This window comes from Ischnura elegans, chromosome 2 (genome assembly GCF_921293095.1).
Source record: "Ischnura elegans chromosome 2, ioIscEleg1.1, whole genome shotgun sequence".
Classification (NCBI taxonomy): domain Eukaryota; kingdom Metazoa; phylum Arthropoda; class Insecta; order Odonata; family Coenagrionidae; genus Ischnura; species Ischnura elegans.
The window spans coordinates 37794347-37816394 of record NC_060247.1 but is presented as its reverse complement, the minus strand read 5'-3'; the positions used below and the strand labels follow the sequence as shown (position 1 = coordinate 37816394).

Sequence of the window (22048 nt, the reverse complement as noted above, 5' to 3'; positions counted from 1 at the left end):
GTGCGCTTGGGAATTTTCTTCAAGCGTTATTGGATAGGATAAGGATTGGATAGTTGTGGTAGAACTTTGCACCCACCAAAATTTTTCTCTCATATTTCTACAGTGATTTATGTTGTGCATTATCGGGTCCAGAAATCAGTTTTAGGAGAGAGCTATACTGTATTTAAAAGATGAAAGAATATCTCCTCTCAATATAACAGAAGGAAGACTCTGATATTCCATTAAAAACATTACTGAGATAAAAGTTATTATTGTATCTTTAAAAAGTTTAGTGAAATCATTAAATTTTAATTAAACCTGCCGCTTATTGTTATTATTATAGAATTTATTAACCAGAAATTAGAAATGTTTATCCAGAATAGATGAAGATTCATATTATTCGACCGTTTAATTACGATCTCTTTATCAGAAGGAACGTGACCTCAATACATGCTCATGAATTTGCTTAGCATGCATGTGCTTCTAATTATTGTTGAATATTTACTTAAATATTTACAAAGAGTTCTATACCAAGCCGTATTGCGCACAGCGGTCTGAACTTTGGTCATATGTTTTCGACTAAGAATTTTGCTAAGCTGTTTTTAGGTCGAAAAGCTATTATAAATGGAACGAATCTCCGAGGACTAATTGAAGAAATAAAATACCTCTACATAGTAAAAAAGAAGGAACTCTCACTCTGTATAAAATATTCGGTTGTCTTAAAATTTTTGCTAGTTAATATTTTAACCAACCCTTCGCATTTTAAATAGAATCGCGTTAAGCAATTTATAATGAATTGAATGGCTACCTATTTGGCAACTCTCCATAAAACCTATGTAATTGTTTTAAATTAAATATCTTATTAAACAAATTTTATTGTAGTGCTTCATGAAAATTTAATTTTATGATTTTACTTACCATTATTGAAAATATGCCTGGAGTGTGAATATAAAGCCCGAAAAATGGCAAAAAATATCCCTTATAGTTTTTCGTATTGCTTTAAACATTTTATTATCTTTGTTTAAAATAAATTGGTTCTCAATGTATTCATTTTCCTCACGGAGGAAAAAATAAACTATTGCTCACAGACACCCTACACAGCATATGTTTTTTCTCGCTAAATGTTTTTGCTTGATTCATTCAGAATCATGCTTCTTACATTTTTTCAAGTACCCTAAGAAACTGTAATTAAATGTTACATGACACTGATTCCAGTTTAGATGTAAAAAATTACTGCTGCAATTAAACGATATATTATCAAAAATATTTTTTTAATTTAACTCTCTTCGCCAAGGTTTCAATGCATGAGTATCTAAAGATAGACTAAATATAGTTTTGCTGCAGAAGGGAATCGCCGTGTTTTTATTTTGCTCCTTATCAATGAATTACTACTCGGTGACGCCATAGTAACGTCTTTATCTCTCCGTCGTATGGCAGTTTATGTACCCACTGCCGATGAAAATTCCAAGAGCTGCGATAAATGATAAATTAAACCAACGACACAAGTATGTGAAATCCGTTCATATGAATAAAAATAAAATTTTCTCCATCCGCATAAATAAATTGAATTAACGACCCGGGTATCGACATGAAAGGGCATCATCAGGTGGTTTGGTGACATTTCACTTCGAAATACGTGTTTTTCAATTAATGTATATGGAATATTCATATGAAATTTTTCTTTTGCGTTTGACGAGATTCGTAAATGATGCGAAAATAGCGAACAGAACTTCTGGTTGAGTTTCCGGATCAATGTATTAAAATGGAAAGCTTTGACGACCAAGCAGTACACCAGGTCTGATTTTGTTTTTGTCAGAGATTTGACCTATATTTAGTGTCTCGCACAAATTAAAAAAGTGTTTCATCCTGCTACTTAAATGAATAGACTTGGTCGTTAATGTGGCTCATGTCGCGAGACTTTATAGCGAATGATGACAGTTTTCTCCCATACTCTACTCAGTCGACCCATTAACAATGAATGAGTGCGTGCAGTCTACAAGCGGAAGTGTGACATTTGAAAGTAGGCAATGCTAGACAATTCTTTGGCTAGGTAAGTCGAAATGAGAGCCAATGGGCTCGCTGCCTTTGTTACCATACCTAATCGGTTACGTCCTTCAAAATCGCCTTTTAATGACTCCATTGTTTATTTATACGATCTCGTATATAAACCTGCGTCAATTTGTGTTTTATGCTCGAACTTTCCATATCAAAAGAGTGCATTGTAATCATAACCAGCGTGGTTTGTTGTGAGAATCTTATAACTCAAAACCTGTCATTATCGTCGTCTTCATGATATCCCAATCGAAATGCAGAAAATTATGAATTCATAGATGATCTTTTTATTCTGAAGCAGACTATCTAAATGTTTTTTCTCTGTCAGAATATTATCTCCGCAGAATATATTTTAATTTAAATCTATGTTTGTATACGAGCAAAAACAATATGAATGCAGAGATAGTATTTGAATAGCAAATATCCAGTAGCAAATGAAATATCATGAAAAAGTATCAGTAATCACTACGTGATGCAGGCGTTCTCATCATTCTATTACTACAGGTGGCTTAAATCATAATTTGGCATGCCAATTTAATAATGGATTATCTAATGGCAGGGGATTCCATGACATATTGAAACCGCGCGTCGTCTGTGCATGCACCCGTTAATCATAAAATTAGGCTAATTATTGAGTTAGAAGACTTTCGGAGGAAAGCGTTTGTGATTTTCTCTATATAATATATTTTTGAGCTGTCTCGGCCTACAAAAATATTTCATACACCCATCACCGGTTGGAAAATCCCTCATTAATGCAGACGTCTGTGCCGTATCAGAAATTGTGGAGATGAAATGAGATCAATAAATAATATGCAGTGACAAAAGACTTTTATCGCAACTATATTTTACGTACGAGGACGTATGAAAAGTAAGGTCTCCGAAGCCTAGTCGTCGCCGCATGCAGCACTAAGGAGAATCCAGCCACCCTATCGTGTTTGCTGCTCCTTCCTCCTTGATGTCGCGTAAACAGTTCCTCATTAGCATGAAAATTATCGTCTCAGCACTCATTTGCGATGGGAGTCCCGATTGCTGCTACCGCCAAGTGCGAACTGCGGTTTGTCATTAAGTTTTTGCATGTGAAGAAGGTTGCTCCGATTGATGTTTATCGCCGAATGGAAGAAGTGTGTTGTCCGAAGTGTATAGACTTGAAAAATGTACGGAAAATGTGCAGAAAATTTACTGCGCAACGCCTAAACGTTCATGACGAGGAGTAGAATTTCCAAAGTCAGCGAGCAAGATTCTGGGTAACGTCTTCTGGGACAAAAAATCAACTACGAGAGGCACTATGAGACCAAAAGCAAACTTCGAAGGGCTATACAGAACAAAAGACGCGGCATGTTGACAAAAGGCGTCCGATAGCACCGGGACTAGGCGTAATGCCCACAATGAAGAAGGATTTGGCCCACAAAACAACGTCACTCATCGAGCAATTTGGATGGATGGTGATTGGCCAACCAACTTACAGTCCTCTGTGAATATTACCTCTTTCTGGTCCTAAAAAAGGTTTTGGAGGGCGAAAATTCGCGAAAGACGACGACGTTCAAGAAGTGGTTCTTATCTTACTACGGGAAGCGGCGGGAAGATGGTTTGAGGAGGGATCACAAAAGTTCGTCTCACAGATGCGGAAAGTCATCGAGTGAAAGAGCGACTACATCGGAAAATAGCTGAATGTTTAAGTAGCTGAAACCATGTAATATGCTTTGGCAAAAATCCAAAAAATTATGAAAAATAAATTGGAGACCTTACTTGTCATATGCCCCTTGTATTATCAGTAGAGATGCGTGAAAATCGCAAATGCGATATAGATGCGATGCGCGCAAATAAATGCGACATAGATGCAATGACTGGACCTTTATGATATTTTTACGCAAATTTGCCTTTTCGACGTCAGAATTCGTACATTTTGTGCCGAGCGCAGTTTAAATGCTCCGCCGACACTCACCGCTTAAAGCATGTGAGCGACTGGAGTTAGCTGGCTGGGACTCTACGTGGCCGCGAACTACAAGTGGGCGCGGGCAAGCTTTACCTCCGCCATTATACGTCTTATTCCTTAATTTATTATTATTCTACAACATAATTATTTAAAATATTCTGTATTTTGTCATATAACTGTGTTTCACTACATTTCATAGTCATCTAACTCATTATGAAAATAAAAGATAGACGCTACAAAATGCGATTAACTGTTATTGAAAGTGTGATAAAATAAAAATGGAAGTGCGATTTTCACGTATCTCTAATTATCATACATAAATAGGTACGTATTTTTACAGCTACAATGGTTTCTTCCTATTTCAATTAGCTTTTATTCAACCGGTCGTGAATATTATATATTCTGGCCTGGATTACAAATGAACCTTGTTTGTAATTTCATCGGATAGAAAGGAAAAAAATCTTCTGGCTCATTAGTCAGTTGTAGGAAAAAAGAGCAGTTTAAACGAAAAAATATTATGCAGCCCTCTATGCAGCATCTGTTTAATGGAGGAATCAGAGAGCTTACTCCTATAGAAGGAGAGACAAAGAGGAGAGTATATATGGAGACTGAAAAGGCTTTTGTTCGGAATTCTGTTCTTTTTGCTTCCACAAAGAAGAAAGAGGAAGCCTTGGAACGGAGGCAAATATGTGAATATTCAGTGATCTCTGTCTTATTTGATCTCGAGTAAACCACACGCTCCTTTGAACCGTCTAAATTTCCTGGAGGGCGCTTCCTACATTAATCTAAGGATCTTGCGCCTTGAGTGACGCATTGCCGCGTGATATTTTTTTCTGATCTGCTTCCCAGCGAGCCCGAGAGCATTTTGTCTGCCACAGAATTCTATGCCCGCTGAAGTTTTTGAATTATATGAAAGACTTGGAATCCTTTACGGAATGGTTTTAAATCCCATTACATCTGAATGAGATCACATACCCCACCGTGAACTGAAAGCGCTTCAGTCATAGCAATAAGCAATTACGCTAAAGGAATTTGTTGAATGTTAGTGAATGATTTTGGTTCCATTCTTCACATGAAGTAGTGACAGAATACTAAGGCCAGCTTTTTTAGCGGTGCAACATGGCTGTAAACGAAAGTAGTGACCACTGCCGTGTATAATAATGAAATACTCATATCATAGTGAAAAGGTAACAAAATTGGATGAATATGGAGAAGTATTGATCTAAAAAGACCAATTTCATTCATTTTTATAAAGGCTGGCAGAAATCAAAGCATGAGGCAGCTGTTTATCCGAGGGAAAATATACGAAATTACTCATAGTCGTACATTAAATGAAACCTTACTTTGATGCGTGAATAGCTGAATGTAGCTGAGATAACAACAGTTGTGATATCAAGGAAATTGTTATGGTATCTAATATTCCCACTCTGTATTATACTAGTTCCCTTTTTTACTTCCGTATAGAGTTTTAATAATGTGTATTCATTCATAGAATGGAATAAAAAAGGCAGAATTATGCACATTTCTTGGAAAAAATGTGTACACTGTGCGACCATGTATACACCATCCGTTGACGATAAAAATCAAAATCAGAGTAAATGCTTATATTCTCAGGTACCTGGCATTATCTGATAGTAAGTAGGTGTACATTGCATTTTTTACAGTATGGTAGAAGAACTATTAATATGTCTTCCTCGGTGCTGAGGAAGGGCGGCAATTTTTCAAGTTCTTTATGTATTTCGAGTTCGTTTAAGAATCGATAAAAACTTCATTCGCTCAATAATTCAAAAGGTAAAGCAAAACAGTTCCCACCTCATAAAAGACACCTCCTCGCTCCATTCACGCTCCTCTCCTAAACCTTTCACATGACTCCCCTTAGATGCATACCTCTCCTACTCACGTAATACCCTTTCTGCGCTACTTTCGATTGGAGTTGAATTATTATAATTACGTTGAGCTTCCTAATGAACCTCACTAAAATGCCCGAAGATAAAAAAATCCGAAGGCTAATTCGTGTTTTTAAAAAAATCTGTGGGAGCGGTTTTTCCATTGACTTCGCAACCATCTTCGGAGAGGACAGCATGATGCTAATCCTCCTAGGGCGAGGCTGTGAAACGTAGCTTTTTTAAAGTCGATACTGTAGTCTCACTTTTATTCTATTGCGACCGAATAACTAAGAACAATGCTCTATGGATATCAAAGTAACTGAGGCAGGCGATTTGTAGACGAATGATATGTTGATTTAATGAAAATGAGGGATCGCAATCTTTTCAACAAATTCATTTAATAATGTACAAAGCGTTTCGACCGTCACGCTATTTTCAAGTGCAATGTGAAATTGTTGAAATCAGGAGCTGTGTTTATAAAGTTCGGATGGGTGTGAGGGGTAGGACTGGGGAAAATGTGTTATTGAATAGTGCACTTGAGAAATGGGACGCCAAGGAGTGGGGAGTGGCCCGTGAATGATTGTTCGTTCATCAAAGAAATGCCCCCGTCATGCACAATTTCAATTTTTTCTGATTTCAACAATTTCACATTGTATTTGAAAATGACTTGACGGCCTAAATTCGTTTCATATAATTAAATAAATTTATGGAAAAAATGGCATCTCTCTTTTTCATTTCCATTCTCAGCTTCATATATATGTTCACTCACGCAATGTTGGCGATTCAATAGGGTGGTTTCCTTCATCAAAGAAAACGAAAGGCATTGATTGCGTTTCGTTACCCACCATTAGTGTATTCATAATATACAAATTATTTTGTTTTAGAAATACCGGGTTAGACGAATGGCAATGGTCCATTTTTATCCTCATTTGAAAAGGGCCAGATTGGCGCCCATGCGATGCCACTCCACGTGACGTCACAGGGACCTAGTTTCTATACGAGAAGATAGGAGTTATACGTCGTCTGAGGTTACCATTGCATGCATGAGGCGCAGAGCTCAGGGAAACATGTCTTAACAATCACTTATTAAAACTGGTTAAGGTCGGAAAGTTTTCCTTGTTTGATAAGTTATTAATAATCCTTATTTAAGCAAAGCGCTACCAGTCAGCAGGGTACTAGGCTAGCCGCTAGCAGCCTGCGTCGTATCAGCGCTAAGCCTCGCCTCAAGGTCACCTCGCAGGGCGGGAGGGGGAACCAGAAATACGTCACGCGGAGAGACTTCCCGACATTCATACTTAAGCGTCGCGTTTTCGCGCGCTTGAAAATTTTCACTTTTCATTTAATCGCGAAAAATAGATATCGTAATTTAAAAATCTAAAAGCGTGAAATACGTACTCCAGGAGTAATAATCTTTCGATTTAGGCAATAAAAAAATAATAGGAAACCACCCTATTCTTATACTTAAAAAAAAACGCATTTGAAAGCTTAGTGAGGCAACTTTATTTTTAATTCGACTAACGTGCTTTGACTTCCATTGCAGCGTTCATTTGCTAAAAACTAAGAAAAAAGCTTGATGATTTGCTAGCGTATTATTTTTTTCGTGGTTTCTTAATGGAATTGCGAACCGTGACATCAGTTGTTTTTGTCTCAACGAGATTATCTTTGTGATCCACGATTTTCCTATGCGTGGACCTGCATCGCCGAAAGTCTGTAGAATTTTGATTTTCAAATACAATTTTGAGAAAATATTGTAGCGAATGCCCAATTTTTCCAGTTCAGTCGATGAAGTGTAGTTTTGAATTTTAGATTTTTTTGTGAAAAATATTTAAATTGGCATTTCCTTCGATTCTGGGAAGAACCTCTTCAACTTATTCGGAATATCCCAGCATCTAGTACCACGCCCTTCATTATTTTTTCCTCTTATCTTGACCTCATTTAATTAGTGATAAAATAATTCTTGGAGTAAAGGTTTTGACCCATACTCCTTTCATTATTGACAGCATGGCGTCTTCGCCCATCTGTTGGGCTCGCAGTCAATTTCTCGGTACAACACTCCATCATCTGTTAAGATGCGAATCTTGCTCCTGATCGTGGAAATAATAACATAATATCAAGAGTGAACAAAAGAGATCTTATTACGCTCCTTTGAGATATACCTAAGGTAGTTTTACAATGCCCGAGCTTCCTCAATTCAAAACAAACCTCCGTTCAGGAACGTTTAAGAAATTCTTGATTCAACGTATTAAGTGGCTATCTGCTCCCCATGCTTCCAAATTTTGTACCTATCAGCTTCGATTTCCGAACTTGAATAATTGCCTTTCAGAAGCCTAAAAAATCGAGTTAACCTGAAAATGCCTGTCACTCGCGGCTTAGATGTCGTGAACAAAAAGAGTTTCGAAAACCTCCCTTCCCAAAATCCATGATGTTCTTTTGCTTGGAGGGTTTGGCTATCAAGATTTATCGAACTGAAAATGATGTTCTCCTGGGTCTTGCGTGAAAAGGAAATATGAGAGATAGGTTTTTCCCAGTACCTCATTCTTAAATATTAGGCGTGACATTCGTGGTTTTCCAATATATATTGGGGTTATTTTCCTGTTTTAAAGAATTATCAAATAATATTTTCCGGTAAAGAGCTGCTTCTTATGCTGATTCATTATATAAATTAGCCGAAATGTCATCAGTGCCCGGAGATTTCATTGGACTTATTGATTTAAGTTCTTTTCCTATTCTACTGCTTAATATAAGAACCCCGTTTACGGTGTAACTTATCTTACGGTGGGCTTTCCTGCACATTTAGTACCGATTGAGGTCTTAAACAAACAGTTCCAATGGATAGTTTTTCTTCTATTTGCGTAATCAGATAGTTAAATATAAGTACAATGCGTTGCTAGATGGATAGTCATAATTTATTCTTTATTGAAAGAAGAATACGGAGTGGAGAAAAATCATGTCACCAAATTTTAACCCTGATTTCTGATTCAGTAGAAGCCAAAATTACCTGTGATGTTAAGATCGAAAACGCACCATTTTTAAACTACAGCAACTTTGACCCAAGCGCTCTGAATGACCGCGAGTTTGCTCTGTTGCCGGATGTTCTGGACAACTCATGACTTCGAATGCTTTGCCTGAATTTGCTTCTGCCTTTGTCCTTGGCAACAGGGTAAACTCGCAGTCAAGGAGGAACATGCATGAAATTTGTTCATCGTGCTAATAAGTCTCATTGAATAGTCAATTTTCTCACGAGTCCAAATATATGAGCTAAAGCTCTTCTGTTACTCCACAAACGTCGTTAAATTATAATTAAAATTTCTGAAACATGCATTGAAATCACGTGACCTAAAACGCCGTCTGACACCATCGCACGGTACACCATTCGCTTCGCTTAGAGAGTAGAGCCTTGATTGCAAGAGAACGGAGTAATAATCATCGTCGAGCTTTGAAGTAGTTTTTCTGAGGGAAAATTGACTTAGGAGGGATTTGAGAAGACACAATGTAACAGTTTACATTTGTACGATTCCCTTAAGGCGGCTGATTTCCTGAAAAACATTGATTGCTTCGACACTACCGCGATGCATGGTGTAGAAGCAGGCAGGCAAATAATTTTCTTACGTGTCCAAATATATAAGGCAAAACTCTCCGATTACTCCACAAACGTCGTTAAATGCTTAGCGAGGATGCGATTAATAAGAATTATAATGCGAATGTTTTTAAATATTTATTAATTTTTTACCCAGTAATATTTAATAGATTGCTAGCTGAAAATTCATCTTATGTATATACTTAGTAACCTATCAATCGGAACTCAGATAGTGTTACCCAATCGGCCGGAGTTGAGATCCAAATGATCGTTAAAAGGTAATAAAAAAGTATTTGATAGACACAAAAATAAGTTTCAATTACTAATTACACTGTATTTACTCGAGTTCCTGTTTTTGAACCGAGACCCACTGCAAAGATGAGTCAAAATTTTAGGTTTTGCGTTGGCATGCAGAGAATGATGGGCATCACAGTAATAAATATTGAGTTTACCTTGCCAAATGCCTCATATTTCTAGTATATTCCTCATTCTTCCTCGTGGTTTAATCGTAATCGGTATCTATCCTTATGAACAGCCACCTTCCTTTATATTTAATCCTACAATGGGCATACTAATAGGTAAATTTCTAAGGCTGTTTACAAAGCGAAATAAGTGATGCATCCTAAATTTGGTGGTCATCCGAGAAAAACTGGCGACTCGATAAAACTCTGCGGTAACCCTGATTCAAGAGTTTACTTACGTTGAGAATATCCTGTTGACAATATAGATAATGTATTTAAATCCATTCTGTGGGCCATCAGCCACATTCTTATCTCATTTTTGTTCTTTGTGACACAAGGAAAAACCTTCTTCGGCGAGGAAATAGAGGTAGGTACTTGAGCGAAGGGGCACTATTCACGATTTACCTATATGGCTTTCACATGTTTTCCTTTTGAAGATACATGCTGAATTACACTTACTTGCATTGACCAAATGATGTAGGTGTGTAACATAGATCAGAATCTGTAATCAACTTATTTTCATATGAGGCATGGATGTATTCATTGTGAAGATGACGCTTTGAAAAGAAAGGAATTTAATTCAACATTGGTCTTTTTATCACCTCGATCGCACCTCACTTACTTATAACGATAAAACATTAGGATTCTCGTCCAAGTATTCATCCATTATATTTGTTGTGAATTTCTCTTATGCATTCCTATGAGCTTCCTTAGTCTCTTTTTTCGAATCGTAGGAGTTGTCCCGTATATTTTGATTGTATTTCATGGCTAGTGAGACGCGCAGGTGTCTTTTTCATTTTGTTGTGGCATGCTGATGTCTATGGGCGGGTTTTAAATAAAATTGGGGGGGGGGGGAGGTTACGGGGGTCATGACCCCCCCACCCCAATTTTATCAGTTTTTTATTATTTTTATTTGTTAAATAGTGTTTGTATACTTAAATGTCAAAATTTGTTCAATTCAATCTATTGCTAAGAATATCAATGAAATTTTAGGCTCCAAAATGCGTGAAAATGTGGATATTGAAAAGATATTTCCCTGCCTCTCTCTACCAAGCGGGTAGTCCATACTCCCCGGACCCAGGTCATGACCCCGCCCCCAAATTTTATGCTTAATCCGTCCGTGCTCATGTCGATGTAAATATCTTCAGATTTTGGCATTGTGCCGCTCAGGTTCAGCATTTAAAAATTGATATTTACTAGTGATATTCTTGTCCTCCGTGTTTTATTGACAAACGTGATTCGTTGGACGGAATACTTCAGGTGGCGTATTAGAAATTACCGAATGCGGTCATTAAATACTGTTTCACCCCTTCCAAATTTGCTGTTTGGAAAAATAGACTCATCTACTGACGTGGGGTTTCTATGGGGGACGATAAGGAATTCTACCTGCGCTGCCTTATGATTACCAACACCAATAACTGTCTCAGCTGTGATGACGCACTCTGGAATGCTCGTTGCTAAGAGATACAGTATGTCGTTTCCCTTAGTTGTCTAGTATGTCTTTCGGGGAAACTCTCTAGTAAGTATTTCTTCTGATAGTCATCTTTCAGTTCCTATGACAACATCGACTTATGTTTCTGGAACCAGATACTTGAAAATGATAACTTTTTGTTAAACACTACTACAATAACTCATGACCACGACTGATATCTTCGTTCGTGATGTTAGAATCCTTTCTGAAATTTTAAGTTCGTCAAGGCATTTTCTGCATCTCCAAAAGCGCATAGTTTTGGTGAATTTTTCACAGACTGTATAGCAATTTAGGTTCTTTATAACTTGCACAGTTTCAATGGTGCATTTTTCCTCGGTCCTGTGAGTAGCTGATGATAGGGATTTTGCCATAGTTTGAAACACGAAAAAGGGAAGCGAAGATGGGAAAGGGTCGGAATTTTCTGATCAATGTTTGCCTACTACAATAGTCATTGGTAAAGACCGTCCCCTAAAGCGTCAATCGACAATCGAAGTACTATCGACATAAATAATCGGTCAGCCATCTGCAGTTGAATGACTATCGAAAACTGGCGACCCATTGTCAATCGGTTGGACGTTTCTATTGATGACATAAAATTTGATTATTTTTAATGACACCATGGTTCATCGATTAATTTGAGCTCTCTAATTCAGAAAAAGCATAATGGGTCTATGGAGTACTTTAACTTGTTTTACGGCTACTTCTGCATTGTACATTGCGAATCACAGATAGGGGGAATACTTTTCCTAAGCGTGCACTGTACTTTGCTGCATGTACTACCACAATGACGATTAGCACGCACCGCTCATTCCGCTACGACAAAATTTAGGCCAAGATTGGCATGCATCGCAAAATTGTATGCACCTCCCTTACATGGTGAAGCGTGAAGGGCATGTAAGAAGAGTTGCGTATATATGCAGCGCATCGTTCTTTTTCTATTGATTGGAATGATATTCGGTTACATTGAATAAATAATAACTATGCAACTAAACTGTTAAATGTGGCCTCATTTTTTTTTTCGCGGCGATTCGATTTGTATTGGTCTTTTATATTTCTCGGAAAATGCGTCTTTGAACCTATCTGTTCTCTTATCTATTTACATGATAATGTGTCCTTTTCTGCTATTGTACGTAGGATCTCGGAATATATCCTTGAATTCGCTGCAAATTTTTCACACAGAAATTTATGTGGGGAATTCCTTCTAAGATTCACGAGATGTTCAGACGCAGGTGCCCATCCTGATTGTTGCAGTGGTTGACTGCTGCCAGAACCTATCTTAACCGATAGGTAACCTCTGCATCCGCTCTCCCTTGCAAGGAAGGCGCAGGAAACGCAGGGGAGTGGACGGTGGAAGCCGTAGGGACGGTTTGGGATGGGAAAGCGGGGAGGCCCGGGAGGGGTGGCAGCGGTAGCAGCGTGGAAAGCAAAGGAGGGGGAGGGAGGGTAAAGAGAGTGAGGGGCGGTTGGGTAGGAAGAGGGAGGGGGGGACCAGACGCCGAAGGCTGGGATCAGTCGATGTGTGGCAAGCGAGGTCAGAGAAATGCAGGAGCGCCGGTGGTGGCGACCGTGGCGGCTCCCAGTGTACACTACAGCGTGCGGCGGACAGACGGGCGTCTGCTGTCATCGCTGACCGCTTGCGAGGCGCGGCTCAGGCCATAACGTAACTCCCTTCCTGGGAACGCGATCCGTCAATCGGTGAGGTAACGCTCGAGGGACGCACGCTATCTCCACTACGCTACGAATCGTTTCCCGTTGACGTGAAATCACGACTTGCACGGCTCGTGATAGTATCCGTTTTCCTAACCGGGCTCACAGATCGTTCTTCCTCGCCTCAAAATCGCGAGGAGATCGGCACATCCGCGCCCTGACTGACAGCGCGAATGGTTTGCCGGTGACTGTTGTTTGTTTTTGTTGTTGTTGTTGCCGTGGTGACCGCCCAGTGTTGTGGTTTCGCGGGGCCGATGCCTGCGAATGGATCGCGGAAGCTCTCGGGAACTTCTCGCTCGATTTTCGGTGTGTGTGGAAGACATCGTCCTACTCCCGTGAAGGGCCTTCGGGCGAAGTGGCGAAGAGGCCCTCACGTCGATGGTCGTGTTGATCCTTGGATGAGAGCTTTCGTGTCCACGGACCGGTCGGGATAACCTACTCAGGAGTGTTTCCGAAGAGAATGGTCATGGCGGAAAGGCAGAGAGCGCCCATAAGGGTCGGATTCTACGACATCGAGCGGACGATCGGCAAGGGAAACTTCGCGGTCGTGAAGCTCGCGAGGCACCGCATAACCAAGACGGAGGTGAGTTCCGTGCGGGCTTGTTTTGTTGATCCCGGGAGCGGGCGCTGTGTGTATACGACGCCGGCGTCCCCCCTCCTCCTGCGCGCCCGGCTAGCTCGGATCGGTGGGGCACACGCGTGGAGTTGCTCTCTTGTGTTTTTTTTTTCGTCCTCTTCCCCACGATCCGTCAAACCCCTCGTGGAGAGGAGGCGGTGCAGGCTACGGACAACATAGCTCTCCCCAATGGTCACTCAGCCAACTTCACCCGAAATGTTTATCCTAACGGAGAGAGGAAAGTTCCGTCAATTTCCTCTCATATTCACCGTGGTTTATAGGTTATGGTGAGCCTGGCGAAAGTATAGAACGTCTTCGGCTGCTATGTGAGATACGATGAAGTAGTAGTGATATTTTATCCGACCGAATAGGTAAAGAAATTCGTTTTTCCCCGAAAAATCTTTATCATGGACTTTGATTATTCTAGAGTTAGAACTTGGTGGAATGCTATGTTGATCTCAGGCAATCACATCTCTCACAAAGCGCAGTTGAATTTCTGTACACTCTCCTGTAAGCTGGCGCCTCATATCCTAACACCTCCCGCCATACTCCTATTCAAGCGACTCGCGTGGTTGTTTGTAGGTGTAGATGAAGGTTTGTACAATCGAGGGAAACAGAAACTGTGCCCTGCCCGTAGGTATTGAGCGATAGTGTTCTCTTTCCTTCTTAGTCCTACTGAAAATCACTCAGTTGTACAGAGATGGCAGGGCCTGAATGCTTTAATCCTCAACTGAATGGAGAAGAATCGTATTTGGAAAAAAATGGAGGAATATAATTGCCTGACATGAAGTATTTTTCTTCTTAAGTATTCACCGTTGACTCTTGTGCTAGAAACCGGACGAAGTCGTCTTCAGGATCCGTTAGGAAAGCATTAGGTCTTCCACAATGTGAAGCATGTTAGGGGTAAAATGGTTAGAAGCCATTGGATATAGCGTAAGTATTTTCCTTTTGCGGGAGCTCTATGGTAGGGATTTGATTCCAAGGAGTAAAACGCTATTGAAAGATTCGTTATGATGCATAAACGTCATTGTAGTCTATATTTCACTTACTAAAAGGTTTCAGTACAAAAAATTGACAATAATGAGTGGATCGAGGATAACGTCAAATTTTCTTGTGTAGGTACTAAAACACTTCCCATTGATATCATTGATATTTTCAGATTAGACATTGATGGTACCAGGTCTAAGTTCACATTGATCCATGTCAGCCTTCGCTGCTATCCTATCGAAAAATACAATCTTGCAAATGATAAGAGTGTCATACTCGTGGAAGCAAAATAACAAATTTGAGGTTCATGAGTAGGAGCTTACAATGAATGGTACAACTCAATCAGAGGTTATGAGAGGCGATGTGAGAAAAATCGTCGCCGGAAAACAAGCTGTGCAAGGAACAGATGTGCATTAACGAAATATGATAGGAATGTTGACAGAAAGATTCTATTGAGGCATCTGAAAAAAATCATATGAGAATCTGATCGCTTCTCAATTTAGACCTTTTAAATTGTTAGCGGATGCCTGGGCTAGTTGATCGATGAAAGAAGTGACCGAGACAGATCCTGGACAGGAAGAGTAAGAAGCCTTATTCGAGAGTAATTATTTGCTATTAATTTCGAATCGCTCTCCCCGAAGTGTCAAGTTCAACCCTTAAAAAGGATAAAGGAGAAATAATTAAAATCCCAGCATTCAGGGTATATGATTGTTGTTTTTCTTCCGATCCACCAGCCATTTCCCTTGAGAATTTGAAGGAACCTGAAGATCTTTCCGTGAGGATAGTTATTGTGGTAGATTGTCCTGAGATTTTTTGCGTGTGTAGTATGTTCTCGAGCTTAATCTGGTGAAATACCAGCATATTCATAAAAGAGAATGGCAACTTTCCTCAGCAAGTTTTTTTTAAATTTTTACCGGTTTTTGATACAGTTCAGGTAATCGTAACTTTATCTCGAAACATCTTTCCCTTATTGCTGTTGGGAAGTTTATACGGAAGTTTTTCCGTGACGATGTATTTTTGCTGTAGTCGACAAATCAAAATGTTTTGCCTGTTACTTGACCAATAAGTAACACTTTCAAATATGGGTTGCAAAAATATGGTTATTTTATGCGGGAAAACAAAGTCAATTTTGACATTTACATGATGAATCGGATTCATCAAATCACGCCAGAGTCCCTCAAAATGTTGTGAGACAAATTGACCCGGCGATGATAAGAACTGTACCAAAACCGGTTGTAAAAGGTGGGGTGCATGGGGTTTTCCTCTCCTATATATATTCGAGAACTGAACAAAATTATCACTTATCTAGTGTAAATTGGATACTGAAAGGGACTATGGCCCCCCTATCCCCTCTCAGGATCCGCCACTGTATCAGTGTAATCCAAATCCGTCACCTTGTAGGCCACCACAAGCCAAAAAATAGGTGGGTCGAAGCGTGAGTGTATGAGAAACCCGAACGCCCGTTGGGTGTGTGTCTATTTTTTGCCGAAATTTTCGCACATCCGTGGTTATTTTCGTTTGTGAAAGGGGTGAAACACCTCTTTAAGAAATCAGTGACGGACGTGACGACTTTAGTGGCGTATCCCGAGTAAAAAAAAACGAAGAAAAGAATATCTTCTTATCTGTGAAAACCGCGGGTCCCGTTCCAGACTTGGTCACGCTCGTCCTGTCCCTCCCCCGCAAGTCCTCCCCCTTCTTCGCCCTACACGCACCTACCCCATCCCTCCTTACCCCCTCCAGTCTCTTTTCCAGAAAAATCCCGCCGTGTGTTTACCAGCCTTCCTCCCCTTTCGGCCTCCTGGCCGCCTTTTAAAAAAATGGAAGAGTTGAAAAAAAGAAAAACGGGATAACGCACGAACTACTTCTTTTCCTTCCACTTTTCTTTTTTTTATTATTATTTTGGTTTCCGTAAACCTCCTCCGCATCCCGTATCTTAACGTTTTATCCTCCCATCTCCTCTCTTGTTTTTTTTTTGTGAGGCGGAGGGTAGTTGCTCGGCGGGGAGGAAAAGCCAAAGCAGCACCACCACCACTCGCGGGCTGGCGCGGCGTGTTTATTTTTGCTGAATGGCAAAGGCAGTTAGCGAGAACGCACTGAATTAAGTCGTGGCGTGTGTGTCTCTCTCTCCCTCTCTCTCCAGGAGGACGCGCGCATGCCCCTTGCTTTGTACTTACCCCCCCGGTCCTTGGAAGGGAGGGGTGGATTGATGTAGTTGTTTTGAGGAGGGGGTCGGCTTGCGAGTGGTACACTCTTTGTCGCGATGCCTTAAGGGTGTGTGCAATTTACCTCTCCACGTGAATCGGGTATCTCTCGGAGAATGGGGTCGTTCACTCTAAACCGAGATCGCAATTAAAGGAAACATTAGCGGAATTCGGTGAAAGGAAGGGATTTATCAGTTAATACGAGGAAAAGAATCTTCCCCATTCAGCCGTTCTGTCTTATGTTTAAAACGTGAAAATGCCGCCCACTTGTCATGAGCTGGTGACGTAAGTCTTCTGGTTTATTTTTTCGTCCCCCGTGCGGCCAATCCCGCGCGATTCATTAAAAGAATTCCGTAGATGGAGGGGAAAGTTAAGTCACTACGAGGAAAAGAATCTTCTCCATTCAGCCATTTTGTCGCATTTTCAAAACGAAAGAATTTCGCCTACTTTACATGAGTTGGTGACGTCATTGGTATATTGATTTATTCCGTGCGGCCAGTCCCGCGGTTGGGTAAAACGTTACTCATTCAATCTCATACTATGGTATGCCGCTGAGGTAGAGTCTCACATTGTTGCCTAAAGGAAGCTGGTGAGATATTATCGATGGTCCTGGCTAGAGTAAGGAAATTTTTGAATGAATGACGGCTATTGAGCTTTGATGGGGTTCCATTTTGTTTCTTTTATTTTTTCGCATTTGCATAAAAAGGCAAAACATTCTTTATTTTGAACGGCTGAGAAATCTTTACCACCTATAAAATATGCTTAAATAAAATTTAGTTACTCAAGAATCAATTATAAGTCTAGGCCAGCGCAAGTATTGCAATAAATGGAACTCCACGTCTCATCACAAATCAAATTGCTGCAACTGCGTGGCGTAATAATGAAAGAAATATATCGCTTTCAATATTACTCTTACGTTATGTGTAATATAATTTCGGGGTTCATTTTCATATCTACAGCATACATTCAGCCACGGGAAAATATTTTTTCTTCAATAAAAGCATATTTTAAAAAAAAGTTTTTTAATCGTTGCCCGTGTAATAATCTGATAACTTCCTTGTACAGAGAATTTCGATGTTTTTAAATCTCTTTAAATTCGGAAACGAGGCCATGGTGCGGTGTGAACGAACTCTGTAGTCGTGGCACCCTAATCCCAGTCCAACTACTTAAAAAGCGCTCAATACTCGGTACGGTGTGAATTACGACGGCGGGAGCGTTTTGAACGGCGCTTTGTTTTTTTGGCACATTCACATCCGTCTCTCTGTTCAGCGTCGTGCCTTCCACCTCGCAATTTTTGTTTCTCCTTTTGAGGTGGGTGGAGAATTTTTATTTCAACGGGCGCATTAGCGAGAAACCTCGCAGACTTACCCTGCTTGTGGTCTTTTTAATGTGGCACTTGGATTTAGGTGAAGGGATTAAGGCCTCAGTTTTCGAGAAATGAATGTGATACGTGACGCGTAGATTTTTTTGGGGAGTTAGACAGATTTATTGGTGACTCATTTACCTACGTGGGTATTTCCTTTTGACAGCGCGATAGTTTTTGATAAAAAACTGCAATTGCCACTGATAATTTATGGAAATTGCACCTTGTTAAAGATTAGGAAAAGTCCGACTTAATGCAGTTTACGTGTTAATTGCTTTTCTGTTAATTTATTTGTCGCGAAGCGAGAATTCCGAAATTTAGGTTTGCGGTAATGCACATGATCCCATTTTTAGGGATAAACAACTTCAAAGCTCTTATAAAGGGAGGGAGATCTCGATGGATTGGTCAAAAATTGTCCGCGGTAGCAAAAAAAATTTTTTCTTGTGAAACGAAGGATTCCTGTTTTCAAGTTGCCTAAGTGTATGAACACGAAGTACCGAAGTGGTTTGATGTAAAATACTAATTAATTCTCTATTGGATGACTTAAATTGTTAAAAGTTGTTACTGTGAAGGACAAAATGTTCGCGCTAAATAATTCGGTAAAAATGGTCACCAAAATTTTAAGCTAAAGGGCAAATGCCATCGCATGTGTATTCCTGTTAGAACAAATCGAGATTCAATTCTTTTCCCGTTATGTCGTAAAATTGATCAAACGAATCCTCAGAATGCAATTATAACCGCACCAGTCTCCGTCCAACCTGGATACGGTTGATGCAAAAGAAACACGCCGCGACGGTATCTACCGTCTATCTACCTACCTACCATATAGACGGTATCTAGATATAAATTCCGTACGTATAGCTTTCAAATGCAAAATTTATTTATGTAATGATTAGCTCAACTTTTCTTGGATAGTGTTCTTCAGCTGACGCAGGAACCCTTTTCTTTTTAAAAATCCTTTAGGTTTGTACTCTGAAAATGTCTGCCTTCATCGCATTTTTTTATTTTAATGACGTCTCAAAATGCTTTGATTGTAATTTCAAATCCAATCAATATCATATGATTGAATGGGAGTGTTAAATGCTGTAGTTACCAGTCTCTTAAATTGTTTCTTAATGTCACAGATTTTCCACTATTAAGGAAGCATATTAGAGGAAAACGGACTCAGCTGTAGGGATATCGGTGATGATCGGCAAAAGAGCAGTTTATGAATAGGGAAGGATTAATTGGTGGATATTTTGACTAGGGGCGTGTAAAATATTAGTTAGCATTCAAATCTGAAGTGTTAAGTTTTACGTAGTGTGTGAATACGTGGACGCTGGGAAAGAGACTAGAAAAAGACGTTCGAGTTGTGGGCTTGGAGGAGAATATAGATGTTGAAGTGGACGGAGAGGAAGAGGAAAGATGAAGTGTAAGATATGGTCGCTGAGGTGAAAATGCTTCAAGATGAGATATGGAGGAGACAGAGGGTCTGGATGGATCGAGTACTTAATGGGGAGAGAATGTTGAAACCCGCTTTGGATATATAGACAAGTAAGGGAGGGGAAGGAAGAGAGCGGGATGTATGGAAATAATGAAAAGGAAAAAGACTTTTTCTAATTTTTAAATTGGAATTTTGCTTAGAAGGGGAGAAGGGTCAGAGTAATGCGCAAATTCCTTCGAAGTAAAGCATAGATACTGACAGGAGTGTTCCGAGTGAAGGTTTAAATATCCCATAAAATTCCTCGCGTTGTGCCTCCGCTATAAACAATATTCGGGTAGAAGTAAAAGGAGATTGAACAAAATGCGGATTTTAAAACTATCAAAAGACATCCATAAATAAAATCAAAGCTGTCATAATGTGCTTAGTAATTCCAGCGTCTGGCATATTCCATTATCGATGAATCGTATGCAAATGTTTTTCTAAAATAGGTAAATAGATTCCGTCTAATGTTAGAATTACTATATTGACGACAAAGGAAGGGAAGGATTGTATTAAGTTTGACTTGACCAATAACTACCGTAAAATGGATTCTACATTTAAGGATGAATATATAATTGTAAGGTGCATGAATGTACTCGTAGTAGAACATAATTTTTTTCAAATTGAAGTTTCGCCATTTCAAAAACTAAAAGGTACCTCATTATATTCTTTCTCTTCTATTTTATTCTATTCTATTCTATCTAAGTATTTTGTTCGCACGTACTACATGAGGATAATATTTATTTAGGAGGCCGACAGTGGTAATCTGAGAAGTTATCCTTGCGAACCCTTGTTTAACCGGTAGAGTACTTTAATATTTATGTTTATATTCTTTACTGAAAATAATAACGCGCTGAAATACTGAAATACAGTGTTTTCTTAAATGAATGGCGCGGTTTTGAACATGGTTTAAATGCAAGCAGAATTATATACAGTTTGTTTTTTTATTTTTGGAATTTTGCGTTTCAAAAAAGAAAAAATCGCAAGGTGTTAGAGTTTTTTATCTTCCTATGAATTACTGAAACCACACCATTATTTTAATAATATAACCACATACATGAATCCTGAAAAATCCCATCCCGGTCAAAGCGAATGATTTTTTCTCTGTGGAATTTTCGCTCAATTAATGCGGTTTTGTAAAGTATCGCGAGCGAGGAATGTGAGACTCAATATCAAAGTAGGTGGGGAAAAACTGGAACAGGTAGAGCAGTTTAACTATTTGGGCAGCACATTAGAGGAAAACGGACACAGTAGCAAAGACATCACGAAGCGAATTGCACTAGCAAAGGAGGCGTTCATGAACAGGAAGGAGCTTCTTAGAGGATCGTTATGTGAGAGTTTAAAGAAAAGGTTAGTGAAGAGTTTTATTTGGAGTGTAGCTCTCTATGGTGCCGAAACGTGGACACTGAGGAAAGAAGACGAGAGAAGATTGGAGGCATTCGAGATGTGGGTATGGAGAAGAATGGAGAGGGTGAAATGGACGGAGAGGAAAAGGAACGACGAAGTGCTGGATATGGTGGGTGAGGAGAGGCAGCTTTTGGATGAGATACGGAGGAGACAGAAGGTATGGATGGAGGGAGTACTCAGCGGGAAGGGGATGTTGAAAAAGGTGTTAGAGGGTAGAATGTTAGGCAAACGAGGTAGGGGAAGGAAAAGAGTAGGATTTTTGGATATATTGAAGGGGAGTAGGCCTTATAGTGAATCGAAGAAGGCGGTAATGGAAGGAAAGGAAGGCTCCCAGATCACTTCTTTAGTACTCCATGCAAACCTACCTTAATCGGTAGAATACTCTAATAATAATAATAGGTATATTTAAATTTTCCTATACCTGAAATCGTGAATCGTGATGTACATCACCTATTACGAAATATTCCCGACGTTCTCTTTCTTTCTCGCGTTGGTGGGGATTCGTGGATATGGGCGCTCGAGCGTAAGTGGGTGAGGGGTGAGGTTTAGGGGAGGGGAGGTTGTTTGGAGGAGGAGGCTCCAGGCTGCGGACCCCCGCTTGATTATTTGCCTCTCTCGCCGGACTGGCCAAGGAATTTCCCAAGTCCAGGGTTATGATCGCAGCCACGCCAGCCTCTATCGCGCGGGCGGATCCCAGTCGAAAGCTTCCCCTGCAAGATGTCTCGACGTCAGATTCTTAAAATAGGCGCTTTTCCATTAAATCTCCAGTCTCTTCTGAAATCTAGTTCTGGAAGTGTGGTGGTTTAAAAATCGTGATCTGACGAGCCCGAAGAGGATTATTGATTTGTGTATGCACCTTGATGCCTGTATTTATTTTGTACGTGCTGCATTAAAGTATTTTAATATCGTACCTAATAAGTGGCAGATGAAGGCAGACAAAGCTTCC

The 22048-nt window shown here is 39.8% G+C and overlaps 1 protein-coding gene across 1 annotated transcript in view; it reads left to right on the top strand.

The window, feature by feature from the left end:
- The first annotated feature begins 12885 nt into the window (after positions 1-12885).
- LOC124153627 overlaps positions 12886-22048 on the top strand; it is a 168391-nt gene continuing 159228 nt past the window's right edge. The window contains exon 1 of the mRNA XM_046526917.1: positions 12886-13649. Within this exon, the coding sequence (XP_046382873.1) occupies positions 13527-13649 (123 nt within the window). The 5' untranslated portion in view covers positions 12886-13526. The remainder of the gene's footprint in view (positions 13650-22048) is intronic.